This window comes from Aspergillus bombycis (genome assembly GCF_001792695.1).
Source record: "Aspergillus bombycis strain NRRL26010 chromosome Unknown contig00120, whole genome shotgun sequence".
NCBI lineage: Eukaryota > Fungi > Ascomycota > Eurotiomycetes > Eurotiales > Aspergillaceae > Aspergillus > Aspergillus bombycis.
In genome coordinates this window covers 64,030-82,489 of record NW_019170122.1, presented here as the reverse complement: position 1 = coordinate 82,489, position 18,460 = coordinate 64,030, and the positions used below count along the sequence as shown (strand labels likewise).

General features: G+C 48.2%; 8 protein-coding genes across 8 annotated transcripts; 3 read left to right on the top strand and 5 right to left on the bottom strand.

The window, feature by feature from the left end:
* Positions 1 to 372: 372 nt before the first annotated feature.
* On the bottom strand, positions 373 to 3,963 carry ABOM_010204 (peroxidase/cytochrome P450 family protein; the record flags this gene model as incomplete). Its single annotated transcript, XM_022537332.1, has 6 exons — positions 373 to 699; positions 779 to 905; positions 955 to 3,133; positions 3,187 to 3,479; positions 3,534 to 3,631; positions 3,697 to 3,963. 6 exons carry the CDS (start codon positions 3,961 to 3,963, stop codon positions 373 to 375), a joined length of 3,291 nt encoding a protein of 1,096 aa, XP_022384850.1.
* A 1,813-nt stretch (positions 3,964 to 5,776) lies between these two features.
* Positions 5,777 to 6,855, top strand: ABOM_010203 (trans-2-enoyl-CoA reductase (NADPH) TSC13; the record flags this gene model as incomplete). Its single annotated transcript, XM_022537331.1, has 3 exons — positions 5,777 to 5,816; positions 5,904 to 6,119; positions 6,176 to 6,855. 3 exons carry the CDS (start codon positions 5,777 to 5,779, stop codon positions 6,853 to 6,855), a joined length of 936 nt encoding a protein of 311 aa, XP_022384857.1.
* Positions 6,856 to 7,328: 473 nt separating this feature from the next.
* ABOM_010202 (putative alpha-1,6-mannosyltransferase subunit) lies at positions 7,329 to 8,429 on the bottom strand (the record flags this gene model as incomplete). Its single annotated transcript, XM_022537330.1, has 3 exons — positions 7,329 to 7,559; positions 7,643 to 8,076; positions 8,138 to 8,429. The coding sequence occupies 3 exons, from the start codon at positions 8,427 to 8,429 to the stop codon at positions 7,329 to 7,331; spliced, it is 957 nt and encodes a 318-aa protein (XP_022384856.1).
* Positions 8,430 to 9,081: 652 nt separating this feature from the next.
* On the bottom strand, positions 9,082 to 9,720 carry ABOM_010201 (mitochondrial 54S ribosomal protein bL28m; the record flags this gene model as incomplete). Its single annotated transcript, XM_022537329.1, has 1 exon — positions 9,082 to 9,720. The coding sequence occupies one exon, from the start codon at positions 9,718 to 9,720 to the stop codon at positions 9,082 to 9,084; it is 639 nt and encodes a 212-aa protein (XP_022384855.1).
* A 382-nt stretch (positions 9,721 to 10,102) lies between these two features.
* Positions 10,103 to 11,657, top strand: rvb1 (RuvB family ATP-dependent DNA helicase pontin; the record flags this gene model as incomplete). Its single annotated transcript, XM_022537328.1, has 4 exons — positions 10,103 to 10,246; positions 10,312 to 10,531; positions 10,591 to 11,138; positions 11,196 to 11,657. The coding sequence occupies 4 exons, from the start codon at positions 10,103 to 10,105 to the stop codon at positions 11,655 to 11,657; spliced, it is 1,374 nt and encodes a 457-aa protein (XP_022384854.1).
* A 250-nt stretch (positions 11,658 to 11,907) lies between these two features.
* ABOM_010199 (uncharacterized protein) lies at positions 11,908 to 13,596 on the bottom strand (the record flags this gene model as incomplete). The annotated part of the gene is made up of 3 exons (XM_022537327.1): positions 11,908 to 12,528; positions 12,595 to 13,331; positions 13,383 to 13,596. 3 exons carry the CDS (start codon positions 13,594 to 13,596, stop codon positions 11,908 to 11,910), a joined length of 1,572 nt encoding a protein of 523 aa, XP_022384840.1.
* A 1,132-nt stretch (positions 13,597 to 14,728) lies between these two features.
* ABOM_010198 (v-SNARE protein VTI1) lies at positions 14,729 to 15,526 on the top strand (the record flags this gene model as incomplete). The annotated part of the gene is made up of 3 exons (XM_022537326.1): positions 14,729 to 14,908; positions 14,969 to 15,375; positions 15,439 to 15,526. 3 exons carry the CDS (start codon positions 14,729 to 14,731, stop codon positions 15,524 to 15,526), a joined length of 675 nt encoding a protein of 224 aa, XP_022384839.1.
* Positions 15,527 to 15,686: 160 nt separating this feature from the next.
* On the bottom strand, positions 15,687 to 18,334 carry ABOM_010197 (uncharacterized protein; the record flags this gene model as incomplete). The annotated part of the gene is made up of 3 exons (XM_022537325.1): positions 15,687 to 15,720; positions 15,848 to 16,871; positions 17,665 to 18,334. The coding sequence occupies 3 exons, from the start codon at positions 18,332 to 18,334 to the stop codon at positions 15,687 to 15,689; spliced, it is 1,728 nt and encodes a 575-aa protein (XP_022384844.1).
* Between the last annotated feature and the right edge of the window lie 126 nt (positions 18,335 to 18,460).

Below are 18,460 nucleotides of genomic sequence, written 5' to 3'. Positions count from 1 at the left end.
TGTTCGTTCCTGGTATTTCAGGCCAGTCATAATATATATTCATGTCACTACCCCTCATCCCACCGGAATCTTTCTACTATTCTACCTGATATTTCATGCATCCTTATGCTGTCATCCTCCTCTCTCTCTCTCTCTTTTCTCCCTACAAGAAAGTTCAAATGATGCTCAAGAAGCAAGATAAAACTATGTATAAAACCCCCACCTAAAGCTAATTTGGCGGAGAAAATCTCAAACTTATTTCCGTGGTGCCTTACTGTACATAACAAATCAACAATCAGGTAATAACACAGTCAACAGTACAACAGTGCAGCATTTTTAGTATATATCCAAAAGAGGCAGGTTATCAACATTGCGTTTAAAATAGGCCGGACGTTACCTCTCCATTTGCGGCAATTCACCATCCCACTGAATCTTCATGCTAGTTGGGAAGGGAGAAAATCCGCTTTGGTCTGGAGTCATATACTTCGCAATTCCACCAGGCCCAGATAGCCTTTTCAGCTGCCCCTGAGGCCCTGGGGCACGGCGCAGATTATCCAAGCGTCCGATGACCTTGAGCATGGTGGTAAGTGCTAACTTACAAAGCCCAATACCTAAGCACTGATGTGGACCAAATCCAAAATGGGCGTAGAGACCCATATCGCGATCCAGTCTGACCTTTTCAGGCTCTGGAAAACTTGCCGGGTCCATAGAAGCGGAAACCTAGAAAAGTGCAAACAATAAGTTACCTGTGCCCACAATACTCGTGTTTTGTTTCATTTAGGATATTGGCCTCACTCACCAGGTTGCAGAGAATGTGTTGCCCTGCCTTGAAATTTAGCTTCTTACCGTTGTCTTCAACGACAGTGGGCTTGGCCACCATCCGAGGCAGTCCCACGGAAGACCGTAACCGGGCGCCTTCCATGAAGCTTCACATGGTTAGTAGCTAACAAGGATACTGGGGCGAGAAATCCATACTATCTTAACAGCAGTTCGTCGGTTTCCGGTGTGTCAACCTTTGCCAACCGTTTAATATCAGGCAAATGGACCGAGCCTTCTTCCGAAAGGTAATAGTCTAGACATTGTGAAAAAAGCTGCGCTTGGTTTGCCACCATGCCCCCAGCAGTTGGCAGGATATGAGTCCATACAATCTCATCTGCTGGCAGGCCGCTGGCAAGGAGGCGTTGGATCATATGGACACCGTATTCACTGAGCACATCATGTCGGTGTAAACTACTGACCAAGTTCGCAATGAACCCAGTGTTGTTAACAAGCTCGACATTGGCCATTGCCAACTGCCCGAGCTGCTGCGTCACTTCCCGGGCAGCTTGGTTAAGTTCAAATGAGTTCGCAGGATCCGCATCGTAGAAAATTGAGGTGAAGACAACCGCCATGATCTGGTAGAGTTCGGATTCCGTGAACACTCCCCGGGGGTTAGATTCAGTCTTCAAAGGCAATGAAAAAACATTTGCGCAGAAATGAACCTGAGCAGGATTTGCAACATCTCGTACAACGTCAATTTGATTGGTCCCAGCAATCTTGTAAGAATTTCTGTGCAGAAGCTTCAGAGTTATGTCCTCATAGAATTCTTTGATCTCATTCTCCCATCTCTTCCGGTACAAAGCAGCTCCCATCATTTTGCGCGATGCGGTATTTGGAGGCCTATCCCCGGACAACATAAAGTTTCTGCCAAAAGGCTGTTCTCCACGGTGCATCAAATATTCAATCTTTAAGCCCCATGTGACCTTGAATGTCTCTGGATCAGACAATATTGACATACAAGCCGAATGAGAGCTAATAAACTTGGGTGGAGGAGTGTGGCCAGGCTTGTCCCAGCTGTATTTCTCAGCAAACCCAAGTTTTGTCAGTATCTTCTTGTTTTCAGTTGGAATAACCAGAGGGAGATGTGCGTAGATCGAGTTTCCCTTGAAATGGTTTGGGAATGCTCGCAACACAAGCTTATAGAATACATGTCCTTGATCGACCGAGTCTTTAGGTTCAATCTCGCTAAAGGCCCAGTTTGTAAGATGCCTTGGAGTGAAATCGACTGTGTAGAAGCGATCACCTCGGACCAAGGCAACTGCATCGGAGAGAATGGCTCTTGAAATTGTGAAATTCGTACACAAGCCACTTCCAGGGACCACGGCTTCCTTGGTATCCTCGACGATAACACCAGGGTAGATCTCCACATTGTCTGGGTGATCATATAATCGTTTGAGCTGATCAGATATGAAAGGGTCAGGATTGATCTCCTTAAAAGTTTTGTAAGGGGCCAGGTTAAAATAGTTCCGAAATTCGTTCAAGGTAGCCAAATTCCAGGAGCGAGCTTGTTTAATCCCCAACGCTTCAATACTTCTGAAGATCGTTGGAACGTTAGATGCACCAAATGCGCCTACACAGTCCTCAACGCTGTCCTCAAAGATTTTGACGAGACAGTCATCGTCAAAGGATCCATCAGGCTTGCGCTGTAAGCCTGCAAACGGACGATCCTGGGGTTGCTCTGGAAGGTCTGCTTCCCACTTTCCAAGACCGCGTACAAACTCCTGCAAGGAGACACTGTTCGGATCCCTTCCAGGAAACATATCTTTGTACAAATCTTCAGTCCACTTCTCGTCACGCTGAGAAATGCAAGAATGCCATCTGTACACAAGGTTGAATTCAGCCGAGACTTGGTTACCTGTAGCCTGAGCTGCTGCTTCGCCAAGCAATCCATCCTTCATTTCAGCACGGGGGTCCAAGCTCCAAAGGCTGTCAGTTCGATTAATATTCAAGATTGTTCGGACGTAGTCTTTGAGTATGATGTTGACATAGAGGCCGCAGGTTACTAGCCGACCGGTTTGGAACAGGTCGTTATCATATCTTGCATATTCTTTGGTGTTCGATTCATCCGGCTTTGTGAACCGGCCGCCTTCGTTTATTGAGGCCAGCTGTTCGACGACGTAGTTGTGAAATCGGTTAAACATGATCAAGATTACGCCAATACCCGGAGGAAACCCTAGTACACGCTTGGTAGAGAAACAGTCCGGCTTGAGTCTTCCATCCTTGAAGGTTCTGACAAGGTTTTGCTCATCTTGGTTATTTCCATACAGTGGCGAAAGATCGAGATATGAAGATGTCGAGGAAATTGTGGCGTCGTTGCGGTCCGTTTGAAATAGGTCTCGATGGATGTTAGATATGAATGGGCGACGAGCGTTATTGGCCGCTACTCACCATGGATAATAATGGATGCAATGTAGAACAGAATACTAGAAATCTTGTTTGGATGTTCCTTAAAATCTTTGCGTGCCAAAAGCGAATCGAACAGTGTTTCTGGATCCGGGAGTGCAGGAGATTGCAATGTCTTTGGCCGAACGGATCTCGCGTAATGAGAGCCGGCAGCGCCGATATGAGGCCACAAAACGTTCTTTTCTGGTATTAGCAAGCGCTCCACTCCAGGAGGGTAAGACAGGTTTACATTGCCTGAACCATCTGCTTCTCGATACGAGTATTCGCGGCCAAGGTAACTACCTTCATTGTTAGACGTGCTCGCACAGCTCATGTCTTATTGACCAACATACGAAACCGGGGGGTGCTCCAGATCTTTCCACAGCTGGTTGAGGAAGGCATTTGTCAACTCTTTTCCGACTCGAGAGGCGGAAGGAAGTGCAGAGGTAAGCTAGAATGAAGGCTTCTCATTAATACAAGCCGCGACTAGTCGTCCCAACGATTGCAGCAACGAACCTGGATCAATCGCTCCATTATGTATTGCTTATCATTGAGAGGCTCTCCCGTGGCAGCATTTTTGGTGAGTTCCACGATCGTCTTGACATCGCTGAGATCCATACGGCCCAGATCCCTTACAATTCCCGTGTTACTTGAGTCTTTCACATATGATCCATCCCCTGTTTCGGTGGGCAACGGCCGTAGTGATGCTGACACGACCTTTTCAAGTTGAGAAATAGTCTTTCCTAACCCATTGACCACACCACCACTCTCGCTCTCTGCCATCGTGAAGTAGAGTATAAAGGACGATTCACAGACGTCGCAGCAATATAAACCAGAAAAAATGGTAAATATATATTAACTATTATTGAATATCAGTACTAATAATCTAGAAACAACGGCTGTTCCTTTCCCGCCATTATCTTTCATCCTAAGCAAAGGAAGTGATAACATAGGGTCGTTGTAGAGATTGAGCAAAGCCAGAAGGCCAATAGGGACGTATTTGATTGGCATGAGGGGGCTCATAGTTACCTACCTATATCGAAAATGCAAGCAGATGATCGCCCGGACTTCGAAGCACCCAAGAAATAAAATTGGGCGCGACGCTGGTGATGACCAATTTTGTAAAGATACAACGAAGCAGCTACCGAACTCTCAGAGGGAAAAAAAAAAAAGAAAAAAGATACACTCATGAACAATGGTATTTGAATGTAAGACAAGAGAGATGAATAAAAGTAGCAGGAAAAATTTCCTGTAACCGGTTTTTATATGTCCACGACCATATCGGCCTAGCTTTGAAGGATTACGGTGCGGCTGAATAAATAGAATCAGCTCAAGATGCTCAGCTCCAATGTCATTTGGATTAGAAAGCATACAACTAGTAACTAGTAACTAGTTAACCGTTCGCCGTTCGCCGTTTCTCCTCCCTTGACAAGGAGAGCCCCACTGGCACACCTGCCAGTGAGACTGCGTCGATTTAATTCGCGCACGGAGTATACGAGTTGACGGCTGAGGAGGACTAATAATACGACGTTGCCGTCCATGGAGGAGGAAAACCCACGCAGCCCGTGGGGAATTCTAGGCCGAAACTAAAGAGAAAAGTTACCTTGGAGCCCGAATGGCCCCCCGTATCCAAGGATCACCATGAATAGCTCGGTCTGCTAGCTATTGGATCAAATTGGTTTATGGGAGTGGAAGGCCCGATCTGCAACTGGAGCATGGTGGCGCAGAAACGCAACCGGAAATTTGTCTGTGGTTCCATTCATATTTAGTGCTTCAGGTGATTGATGGTTCGTCGGGATTGCCGATTCTCATGGGTTGGGCCAATTGAGACCTGAGAAGACATGATCATGATATCTACACTCCTTCTTTGCATGTCGCAGACACCGTCATGGTCTGTCACAAACATTATTTTTTCTTAGCTTAGCAGCAAACGAGGCTAATCATGTGACACCAAACATGGCTGGCTGAACTGACCGGGCTAAAGGACACTACTAGTTATCGTCGTGGCCCGTCTTCTTACAGATTATGCAAGAGGAGCTGAACATTAAGTGATATTCATAATCAGAAGGAAGATAGTACGCCACAAAGACGCAGGATACCTCAGAAGGAAGCCTTCAATGGATAAGCCTGCGTATTTTTGCTTTTGCCTGGGGTGGTCAATGCATTGTACAGTACAGAGTCTTACTCGGAGTAGGATATTCATACCCTGCATGTCCCTGATCTACAAGATGCTTCCTTCTTCCTCATATGACTCAAGTCTTCGAAGCATTTTCTCGATCGCCTGACGTGCTATCTCTGTCTTGACTCTTCAGAGCTCCTGGAAAGTTTAAGTGGTTGATTCTTGGCGTCGCCCCACCTTCAAGCTCTCAACTTTAAATTTTATTTTCTGTCCTCAACATTTACAAAACCCGAACGGTTGATATCACGTGATTTGCATCGAGCCGAGGTCAAGATGGGCCTATCACCAATCGTGTCTTGGTGTCCTTCCCCCTCGAAATATTTGATACTGGTCGTCGCCTAAACAGCATTTGGTTCTCTAATTGCGAGTTTGGCCATTGAATCCGGTTATCTTGACGGCACATCTTAGATCTCCATCATGGCGCCAGCAAGTATTACTTTAATTGTTGAGCCCCGGGGTATGTATGCCTCCTGCACAGGCTGCCAGCCGTTGGCACAAATTCTCTATGCCTCTTATTTCCCTACACATACTTACTCTCTACTAGGTAAACCGATCAAGAAACTCCCTAAGGAAATTCAGATCAGTCCCAATGCTCCCGCCCAGGATATCTATACGGCGCTCGCGGCGGCCTCCGGCTTTTCCATCCATCGCCTGAGAATCACTAAAGGAAGCGACCGCAGTGTAGTACCCAATTCGAAAGAGACTCAAGTCGATGATACCGGTCTAAAAGAGAGAAGTGTTGTTCATGTCAAGGATCTTGGTGTGTGAAGGTGTAGCTTCTAATCGTTACGTGCAACAAGCTAACACAATCCCCAGGTCCCCAAATTGGTTGGCGCACCGTATTTATTATTGAGTATTTTGGCCCTCTGGTCATACCTGCTCTGTTCCTCTATCCTCTTCGTCCGTATCTCTATTACAACTTCGACAAGCCACTTCCCGAACCGTCTTACCTTCAGCAATTGGTCTGTGCACTACTGTCTATTCATTTCCTGAAGCGTGAATTTGAGACTATCTTCATCCACCGCTTCAGCAATGCCACGATGCCAGCACGCAATATCTTCAAGAATAGCGCACACTACTGGGTCCTGGCTGGCTTGAACATCGCCTACTGGGTTTTCCGCCCCGACGCATCTGCAGTCAACGAATTAAACCCTGCTCTCCTTTACGCTGGTCTCGGCCTCTTCGTTTTTGGTGAACTGGCCAACCTGAACTCGCATCTGGTGCTACGTGGCCTGCGCCGTCCGGGTACTACAGACAGGGGTATCCCCTCAGGATTTGGATTTAACCTTGTCACCTGCCCGAACTACCTGTTCGAGATCATGGCCTGGATCGGTGTCTATCTCGTTAGCGGTCTTAGCTGGAGCGTGCTGTTCTTCATCGCTGTCGGCGGTGCGCAGATGGCCGCGTGGGCTAAGAAGAAGGAACGCCGTTACCGCAAGGAGTTCGGTGACAAGTACAAGCGCAAGAGCTTTGTTGTGCTTCCTGGTCTTATTTAGTTTTGGCCAGAAGAAATCAAATCACTTTTTCAAGGGCTGTGGTGACGTACGGCTAGCCCTGGCCTTGTTACCCCTAATCACTTCGAACCTGATCACTCTCAGGCACATCGTTTTATATAGAGCTGTTTGAACAGTAGTCCGCGGCAGGGGGCAAGTGTTTCTGCTAACATGACTACTCAAAAACTAATCATGACCGGTATCACGGGCTACGGTGTCATCCCATGATTTCCGATTGTACGTTTCAAGATACTTCTGTCAAAAATTCCAGAAATAATAATTGAGTATTTGTTACATTAAACATCAAAAGCTAGCAAATGAGAAACGCTCTACATGGAAAAGGTGCCTCCAGCTCCAAAACACCAACCTAAGATTATTCGCAGGGATCCACCCAGGACACAAACTTTTGGAGCAGTCCGGTCCAGCGTGATACATTCCTCATTCGATGAAGCTGAACGCTCAGACGTACAAGGCAATCAATCTTTTTTGAGTTTTTTGCTCCATAGACGGTAATATGGTTCCATCTCTTTCTCGCAATTCCGCTTCGTATCTGTGTCACATCCAAAGAAGCGAATGACCAAGTCACCGTCCTTATAGCTTCCATCCGCACCAGCGCCCGACGAGTCTTTGCTGTATGCGTTGACTATCCGCTGAGGAACCAAGGCTAGTCTGGCCAGAATCGTCGGGTGCCACTGGAGGATATGATCCTGGAAAAGTAACTGCCGTTAGTGTTTGTGTTACAAGCGGTCGTAGAACAAAGCACCCGAGACGGAGCTAGGATAACACTTACCAAAGCATGTGCCTCGGCCTTAGCGAAGTTGTAGCTGCGATACAAAGGATCGAACCATATGTCTAGGAATGTCTGTGCAAACTCTCCCTGTTTGATAACGAAGCTTCCGGAGCTAAGACTCTCGCTGTCTGTGCTGAGAATGAGGTCCACATCCTGGGGCTGTAGATGCGAAAAGGTCCTGATTATGCTATCTGGCGGGACGACGGGGACGTCCTTGAGCATCAATGAGTCTAGACGACTCTTTTCGAGGAGATGCGATTCCAGCGACTTGCTCGGGTCCATGATCAGCGCATGCGCATCGAGGTAGAAGAAGTTCTTCGAGTACGGATGGGTACCCATCGCATGTCGAACGGCTGGGACGACGCCCCAGCTTCGCGGGGCGCTCTCCAGTATAGTTTCGTAATCGGATAGGTTGGCAAAGAAATTCGTATAACCTTGAGCAACGCACGTACGGTAAGTAAATATGACCGGTCGGAAAGTCGTGTGTTCACGTACCATGTTGCTTGGCGTATCCTTCTCTATTCTTGGTGATCTTTTGAATGTAATCGGCGCTCCAGCGGGCACGGTCTAGAACTGTCACAATGACAAGACTTGACGTCCCGGCTGGTGCTGCAGGAGTTCCTGTACTCGAATAAAATAGTTGCGATAATAGGAAGTAAATCACCACCAGTGCGAATCCTAATATCGCAACAGCTTTAAGTTGTTTTCTGCGTTGTAACGACAGCCGGGAAGAGCGGCCGTATAGAGGAGCATTGAGGTTCCTCCGAGGTGGTAGAGCGAACTGCATGATTGAACGATTTTGCCCCCAGCGGTAATTTGCTGGGTGACTGAGAGTACAGTTGGACGAAACTACCGATCAGTGCATTCTAATAGAAAGTAGACACTGGGCTGAGTGGATATGTAGTTTGCAGCGTCGCAGTCGTACTTCTGGAACGGTCTTATCTAGTATCTGCCGCATCCGGAAATTAAATGCGGATCATCAACGGCCCGACATATTGTCCAAGACATTCCTGAGGTACTTTCTTGGTTGGTTTGTTGGTTGTATTTGCGGTTAAAGAGTATCGTGATTTAGGTGGTAAAGAAATGTCGAGACTCTGTATACCTAGGTCATAGCAGTGGTAGTGTAACTTTCCCTCCTACACCCCATCCATGATATTTCCATAACGAACTATTTATATTTAACTCAAAGTAGCATTGACAACGTATAAGTACACTGAAGAGCTAATCATGCAAATTTAAGGAAATAAATGCAACAACTGAGTGGTAGTTGTATGCTGGCCTCCGCCATCCCTCCCAACTATCAATACCGGGAAGTGGTATATGAGGCATTGCCGACCATGACCAAAATAATAATACAGACGCCCATCCATTGATCACCGCAAACCAGAACAAAATCAACTGTCAAAAGTCCTTCTCCAGAAGCTTTTATTTCCCCCTACTTAATACTGCTTCTCGTTGTAAGATGGCTTCGTGATGTCCTTGATGTTGGTCAGATCCTCCGCCTGCGCCTTGATTTCGGCTTCCTTTTGCGCCACCCACTCCTCGAATGATGGCGGTTCGGGGAGTCCTAAGCGCTTCCGTTCTTGTCGGAATTGCTCTTGAATCTTCGGGGTTTGCATAACCTTCCATCTCAACTGCCATCCGAACACTCCAAGTTCCTTGACCCGCCCGGGCCGGTCGTCAAGAAGGTAGTTGTCGAGGCCACCAGACTTCCGGATTGTCCTCAAAGCCTTACGTGTAACCTTGATAAACAGCCACTCATCAAGCGCTTCGCTGTAGATCTTCTTTCGGCGGACATTTGGCTTCCAGAAGCGTCGGGTTTTCCCCTCATTACGACCTTTGGAGATCTTATTTCCGAATTGGATCATAACGCCTCCATAGAGGCCGCTGTTCGACTGCTTGTACACATAGTTTGGTCCGTAAGGGTAAGGGGGAATGTAATCAGGCAGCTGTTTCGTCTTCTGCGTGGCCAATGTCGTGGAGAAGGACCGTTTGGAGGCGGTTAACGAAAGGTTGCGAAAAGCCGTAGAGAGGGAGAACGGGGCGGACAAAGCCGAACGAGGTTGTAAACCCGCCATTGTCTTGATCAGAAGGTCGATATGGTATCGACCATGACAGGGAAAGACAGTCGGAAGGAAGTAAACGGCGTCGACGGACACGACTGGTAATCCGATAAATATTGAGGCCGGAGTAGTTCGTTGACTACCTTAGTGAGGTGAAAGAATTTGGGAGTTGGCTTCACCGCCTTAGCAACTGACGGCTATCATTGAGCGGTCCCTTAAGCTGTTTGAATTTCGGCCAGAAGCATCCATCTCTATCGTCCTGTCTCCAGTTTTCCCTGTTGGCTCATCAATTACGTTTCTTCCCAATAATACTTATTGACATTTTAACCCCTGACTGTTCCGATCATAATTAAACTAACCTATCGTGACTTCTGAGTGAGGTTGCAACCCTTTCACCATGGTCCAGATCAGCGAAGTGAAAGGCAATTCGCGCGAAAACAGGACCGCCGCCCACACGCATATCAAGGGTCTTGGATTACGTCCTGATGGCACTGCAGAAGCTTCCAGTGATGGATTTGTTGGTCAAACGACCGCCCGTGAGGTGCGCGATGCTCTTTCCTCCGACCGCATTATGCAACGATCATGATGCTAACTAGCTCTCACTAGGCATGCGGTGTTGTTGTCGATTTGATTAAAGCGAAGAAAATGGCTGGGCGTGCTGTTCTACTTGCCGGTGGACCAGGGACTGGAAAGACGGCGCTCGCCCTTGCCGTATCACAGGAGCTGGGAACCAAGGTCCCATTTTGCCCGATCGTTGGCAGTGAAATATACTCTGCTGAAGTTAAGAAAACAGAGGCACTTATGGAGAACTTCCGGAGAGCGATTGGTGCGCAGATCTTTTTTTTTAGAGAAGTTGAAGTGTTCACACGGTTAACATGCTTTTAGGTCTCCGTGTGCGCGAAACGAAAGAAGTGTACGAAGGTGAAGTCACCGAGCTTACGCCTGAGGAAACTGAAAACCCATTGGGAGGCTATGGACGCACAATCAGTCATTTAATTATCGGATTGAAGTCTGCAAAGGGAACCAAGAAGCTGCGCCTTGATCCCAGCATTTATGAGGCTATCCAGAAGGAACGGGTTACCGTTGGAGATGTGATCTACATCGAAGCGAATACCGGTGCTTGCAAGAGAGTAGGACGATCCGATGCATATGCGACCGAGTTCGATCTTGAAGCGGAAGAATATGTTCCTGTACCCAAAGGGGAGGTTCACAAGAAGAAGGAAATCGTACAGGATGTGACGCTACATGACCTGGATATGGCCAACGCTCGACCACAAGGTGGACAGGACGTTATGAGCATGATGGGACAACTGATGAAGCCCAAGAAGACAGAGATCACGGATAAGCTGCGCCAGGAGATCGACAAGGTTGTTAGCCGGTATATTGACCAAGGAGTTGCCGAGCTGGTTCCTGGTGTCCTCTTCATTGATGAGGTATGTGACTTATCATGACTGCGTTTCCGCCCCACGCTTCTAACATTCCCAATCTAGGTCCACATGTTGGATATCGAATGTTTCACCTATCTCAACCGTGCACTTGAATCCACAATCTCCCCCATTGTCATCCTTGCCTCCAACCGCGGCCACACTGTCATCCGCGGCACCGACGACATCACCGCCGCACACGGCATACCTTCTGACCTCCTCGCTCGCCTTCTCATCGTCCCCACCCACCCTTACTCTTCCGACGAGATCAAGACTATCATCCGCCTTCGCGCCAAGACAGAAGGGATCAACATCACCGATCCCGCCCTCGACAAGATCGCCGAGCACGGCAGTAACGTCAGCCTGCGGTACGCACTGCAATTACTAACCCCAGCTAGCATCCTTGCACGGGTCAACGGACGGCCAGGAGGCATTGAGGAGGCCGATGTAGCCGAGTGCGAAGACCTCTTCCTTGATGCAAAGAGAAGCGCGACGATTGTAAGCCAGGATAGCGAGAAGTTCCTTTAGGGGGCGTTTTGTGGAAACGAAGATCTTTCTTGAATTGATGCTTTGGACTGAGAAAAGAGCACAAGAATAAAGGAAACTAAAAAAAAAGAGCAATATGTATACCATGTCTGATGTATCGTGTATTGGCCAGGCGAATGATCCATCATAGTCATTTAACGTTAATGTCAACTAGTCTCATGTTTTCATTGGTCTCATTTTTCCGCTATAGAATCCTGTTCTATTAAGGCTCTCTAGCATCAAAACCAGCCAACTAAGATTTAAGCATTCTATCCCCACCCAACATCCACTCAAACATAGTCTCAACCCTCGATACAGGGAACCCAAGCGCCCCCAGTAAGATCCACGACATCTGGAAAACTAGAACATAGAACCGAGCCAGACAAAGTGCCGTCCGAACAAGATGGTCTTTCAAACCTAGCTCTGTAAACGGTGATTTCGAGGAACACATGGGATCAGGGTGGTAGTGAACCCCCAAAGGCACCTGAGCATCTAAATGCTCAATAGCAATCTCGAGACCAGAAGTAACCGCATCTTCGAGAAACCCACGCCCGGTCCAACGGAAGCCGTAGCTTAACCCCCTCTTGTTCTGGATTAACGGAAGACGGCTTTGAGCTTGGAGAGTTGCGGTGCTAAGCTCTGGGTCGGTGTACTCCCATATGCTGTGGGCGAATCGGGGATGTGGCGGCGTAAATGGATTCAGAGTGGTGTATAGCCGGTCGAAGAGACGAGTTGGGATACTTTGGAGGGAATTTACGTTGTACGTGAGGCAGGACTTGCGGGGAGCCCAGGCTGGGGGTTCATGCTGGGTGTGGTCGGAGGGGTCTAGGGTGTAGTTGCTGGTGGGCCAAGATCCGTGAATGTTGGGTGCCAGCTATTTCGAATGTGTAAGTGGTTGTTCGATCGTGTCGCGTATGGTGGAGGGTCGTGGATTACTTACAAAAGGGTCTGAGTGTAAGACGGCGATATTGTTGGTTGTTTTGAGCCCCTGGATGATCTCCGTTTCATCGGTATCTATATTGGAACCCAGTATCTTGAGAATCTCGTTGTTATCCACGGCGAAGATTATATGATCGAAATTTGATTCTCTACCATCCGCTGTGAGAAGGCTATACTGCCTTTTACCCTCGCGGGTTATCTCCCGGACCCTGGTATTGAGGTGCACATTCTCAGGGGAGAACCCTTTGACCATGGTCTGAACAACATGGTTTGCTCCGCCATCGATACGGCGAAAATCCGGCGTTGTTCGCCGTATACCAAAGAGCTGATGGTCGCATAAGCTGTGAATGAGGGTTTTCACAGGAAATTGCGGAAGTAGCCTTCCAATATTTATCCCCCATAGGGTTGAAAGCAACGGCGCTAGATACTGGTCGCAAAGACTTTTTGAATACCCTTCGTTCGAAAGGAATTCAAGTGTGCTGAGCGACTGCTGAACGTTGGTTTTGTCACGGGATGGACGCTTGTCTATCAATATATCCATGGCCATGTAATTAAACCATATGATGTCGAGCAACAAACGAACAGTTCCTAAACTGCACAACATCCACGGGTGCAGGAGAAGAGTATTCAAAACGCCACCACACCAGTCATAAGTGTCTACACCATCTGACACACCAAAAGCAAATGGTACAGTGGATGTGCTTATTCCTAGGAAGCGGAGCAAAGACACGAGATTGGCTGGACACGGATGTTAGCCCTGGGCTACCTTTCTGGTATAACAAAACTAACGAGAAGCCTCAGCATTGAAGGATGGCGATTCTGTGTTCACATCGACTACTTTCTCATAATGCTCTAATGGTAGGGATTTGATACGCCCACCCAAGCTTGCTGAAGCCTCAAATAGGTGGACATCATGCGCCGATTGTTGCAATGCCCAGAAACAAGTGGTTCCAGTGCAGCCGCCGCCAACGATAGCGACTCGTTTGGAGTGAGGAAGCGGCATGGGACAGAAATTCTTCTAATAACCAGCTTTTCTATCTGATTGAAAAGTCAATATCAGCAAGTAAAAGGTGAGGTCAAGCCTTCTATACGAAGCGCAGCGGTTGGTGCACGGGCAGGAGAGGGAGTGGATGAAACAGCAGATAGATCTATACTACTCGCCCCCATTCAGACCTCGGCTCATACGTTCCGGGGGTGGCGAGAATCAGGGCGGTATTAACTATGGTGAAAGGATTAGTTCAGGATGAAACGAACGAATGCCTACATAATGCGGTTACGGGGTCATCAAGACACGCTTTCCGATCTACTTGGGTGTGATTGTATCAGATGACAGGGCGGTTAATCATGGGTGAACCAGCGGCAAATTGGCTTTTAGGGAGATAAATATCGCATTACTGCGGTACGATGTATGACACTTCAACCCCCCAGAGTCGTCATTGGCCAGGTTCCAATCTTGAGGGGGTTATTTTACGGGGTTAATTTGCATACTCCACAAGCTCCAGTTGTATCAGGGGCATACCATAGTTGGGTGGCTGGCTCACATATCAGATTCCCGTTGATCGTGAGCACATCAGTTGCAACCACTGAAAAGCTGACAAATGACGTATTTCGAGCATGGAAGATAGTTGGTTTTTCAAGAGTATTAGAGGAATATCCGCCAATCGAACTATAATTACTAGTATAGTCTACTACAAGTACATACATCATAGTAAGAGTGAACTGCTACTAGTAATGATTGATTCTCAAGACGGGAAACCGCAACCTCGGCCGCGCATCACGTGTGGGTCGGGGGTTCCTGTTCCGGAATGACAATCATTAGCATCCTATCGTCATTCTGCCTACTTTCCCCCTCAATCAATAGCAGAACTTCACAGCTTTCGGTCTTTTTTCGTGTGTCCTTTATTTCGCGCATCAGTGACCACTCCCTCCATCGTGTAGTGTGTCCGTGTGTGTGTGCTCAGTTCGTTCTGACCGATCGAAAGTGCCACCAGCCACCAGCCACCGCAAGATAAGGTGGTCCCAGGAATCCGCCTGCCTATTAGCGACTATTGAGCGCTTTAAAAAAACCCAATTTAGACCAACGTCGCAACATATACAAATCTTCCTCTCTTTTCCCTAGATAATATCTCGCCATCATGTCGAACCCTTTGGATACCGATGCCGGCTCGGAGCTGTTCAGTAGTTACGAAACCGAGCTGAAGCTGATACAGGCCGATCTGAACCAGACATTGGACCAGATCGCCGAGTCGAGTGGAGAGCAACGGAAATCGACAATAAGGAAAGCGGAACAGCTGCTAGATGAAGCTACTGAACTGGTCGGTCGCCTGCCTTACAACTCTCCGTGAATTCTTATTGACAGGCCCGGTCATTTGCAGTTGGACCAAATGCGCATGGAGAAGCAGAACATCCCCTCGGCGGCACGGTCAAAAGTCAACGCACGATTCCGCAATTATGCCACGGACCTTGATGAGTCGAAACGCAAACTCAAATCTCTTTCCGACGACCGGAAAGCGCTCTTTGGCGATCGCTACACTGACGACCCGCAGGATGTACACTTGGAACAGAGGCAGCAGCTTCTGTCCGGCACGGACCGCCTGGAGCGCAGCTCTGCGAGACTCCAAGAAAGTCAGCGGATTGCTTTAGAGACGGAGGATATCGGCCGCAACACGCTAGCAGATTTGAATCAGCAGCGGGAAACCATTATGAACACCCGGAGCAATCTGCAACAAAGCGAAGGATATGTTGATACCAGTATCAAAACATTGAGGGGCATGGCCCGTAGGTACTGACTCCTTGGTATCCTACTCTTCTACCCTATGGCTCATATTGCTAACATTTTGCGCAGGATGGCTACGAATCGGATAATTACTATTGCAATTATAACCGTTTTGGTTCTCCTAATTATTGCCGTGATCTACAGCAAGTTTCATTAAGCGTTAGGGCTAGCAGGCGTTGTGCAGGAGTTCTTCGATTTTTACTTTCCATCTTACGATACAGTGTCTGCTGTAGCAGGCACTGCTAAGCAACGTTGTATGATAGCATCTCCATTGCCTAATCAAGCCGGCTTTTGTAGTTTTGGTATAACTCAACGACTCAATGGCCTGTTCTATTAAAAGCAGGAACAAAACTTCGGGGTATCATCAGCACATAACGAGAAGCAGAAGGGTAAAATTCAAAACACAAGAAACACCACCTAGTATCAATTCATGATACGCATTGTCCCAAATGCGAGATTGACAACCACTCCAACAAACACTGCCAAACCCTTTCGCCAGCTCCAAACCCCCTCCTCCCGCCTCAACCACATCGCACACCCCACCGGCCAAAAGAAACCCATGACGGCGCCCCAAAGCATATCATCCATAGCCCCTTGCGACCCCGACCCAAAGCCCCCATCATCATCCGTGAAGCCCGCTCCCTCTCCAGCCCCTCCAGCCCCAGCTGCCATTGCCGATGAACCCTCGTCCATCCACCGATCCTCAAGCTCCCGCAACTCCGCCCCACTCGGCATGGTATCTGGCGTTCGCGACACAGATTGGATAGCCATAAACTGCGACCGCAGCGCCGACACTTCAGCGGGGGTAAACCCCGCTGACAACAACCGATCAAAACCACGGGGCGCAGGCGTTGTCGAGGACATCTGCTGCTGCTGCTGACTCTGCAGACTTGACTGATCACCATCTTTCTGTGTTTGATCCTCTTGCTGGAGCGTAGATGCCAACGATGCTTCTGTCGCTAAATCTGGAGCGGAAAGAACGATATCGCCTATCGAACAATGAATGTATAGACGGGGTTGTTCTCGGATGGGTGCTTTGCCCTTTCCCTTTCCCTTTGAGAGATCGGTGTCTTCATCATCGGAGGGTAATCTAGGTGAGCGGGAGGGTGAGGGGGGTAGTTTTAGGGAGACGGAAAGTGGGACGGTGTCTTCGAGACCGCGGCCGGCGTAGATTAGTCGGAGACGGTTAGAGGAGAGGTTTGGTGGGAGTCGGGTGCGGATTAGTTGTTTTAGGCCTGCCGATGTGGTTGTTTCGGGATATAGAACATCGAGTGGGAGATCGGGGATTGAGGCTGAGAAGCGGATGGTGAGGAGGAGAGGTTCCGGTGTTGGATCCTCCCCGGAATTGTGATTCGGGGATAAGAATGTTGGTGTTGTCATTTTCTTCATTGAATTATTGATCGACGGGGGGCATGAAATGGTCAATGGTTGCGCGAGCGTTGGGTATTTGCAGGGCCCGAGTGTGTCGTATAGTAGCAAGTCGAGATGTAGATGGTTGCTACCTGCGGAGGGTCCAGTCAGTGGACTGATTCCCCCCCATACACAGTGATAAATTCGCGCTAGTATTCTTTCCCGATAACGGCCCACGTGATTCCGGGTTTGTTGTAAAAGGGAATCCTCTGTACCTATCACTCTTCTCGAGGATCAGAAACTAGAATTCCGGTCTGTCCTGTATGGTTTCTAGTAAGTCTTTTGTGGAGTTCTAAGTTTCATCCTATTTAATGTTCTGCATCTATGGCGTACAGCGGTATTCTATAGGCTCCATCACCCAATGTCATGGCGGGAAACTCTCGCGCAGAAGCGGAAAACGTCCGTTTAACATACCCTTCTGACATCAAAAGCTTCCAGAGAACAAACGAATTTGTATACACATGGAAGGAATATTTCAAGAGTTTTTTTCATTGGATTTGATAACCTTATAGATATTAACCAAAGAGAAAAGCGAGCACAGGTCAGGACGCATACTGTGCATAGGTCTAACAGCCAAGGTCAAGTGCTTGACATACAGGATGAAAATAAAACAGTATTTATTACACGATATGGGCTTTATAGCCCGGGAATCATTGATGTATTCAAGGAAGAAGGGGGAGACTCGATAATCCCAAGAGAGAACAATCCGTAAGAACGCCGTCCGATGCACCGTTGATAATTCCAAAAGGCCGTAAAAGAAAATCGGAATCGTAATCTAAACCATGAAGGATTCACCGCATCCACATGATTCCTCTGTTGAAAATCATGTTAGCAATCATGGTTTCACAAACATTAAGGGAAAAGAGAAGTAGCTGGGAAACATACTGATATTTGGGTTCTTGAAGATAAATCTCCTGCTCAATTTATCTTCTTGCCAATCCATCTCGCTACCGATGATGCTGAACAACGCCTTGCTGTCAATCAAAACCTTGACGCCGTCCTGTTCCACAACCTCGTCGAAGGTACCTGGCTTCTCCACGTATTCGAGATGGTAGGCGAGGCCCGAGCAGCCACGGTTCTTTACGCCAACTCGGATCAATTTAGGGTCCGGCTGAGACAGTAGCTTGCGAAGCTGTACGATAGCCTCGGGTGTTAATTTCATGGCCGCTTTCCGTGCACGTAGCTTCCTCCTAGGCTTTCCCGCGGGTTTCGGAGAAGTCGATTCGACGGGCTTGGACTTCTGTGCCTCATTCTCTCGGAGGCTAACATGTGAAAAGATTCCTTGCTGCTGTGCCGATGTCTCTCGGAGCGGAGGGAAATCTGCTGAGATAGAGGTGTCGTAACTTCCGCCGCTCCGGGGAGGTGGAAAAGCGGTCGGCAAGGAATGCGGGCGATACGCAGTAGCGGTCTGCATGTCACGCTTGGAAGACCGGTGGGCATTTCCATACGAGGAGAACAGGCGATGTGCCGGGGTTTTGTAGGGATTTCTCACACAGCGCAACATCGTTGTGGATGATGTCACTGGCGAGCGAACCGTAACTCTGCAGAAGGACATGATGATTGTAGATAGAAATATGCGGCGTTCAAAGACTCTATGCAATGATAGAAGTAACAAGGCACTAAGTTCTCATGGGATCTGGAGTGATCTAGTGGAGAGGGAAAGCAAGTTGTCAAGTAGACG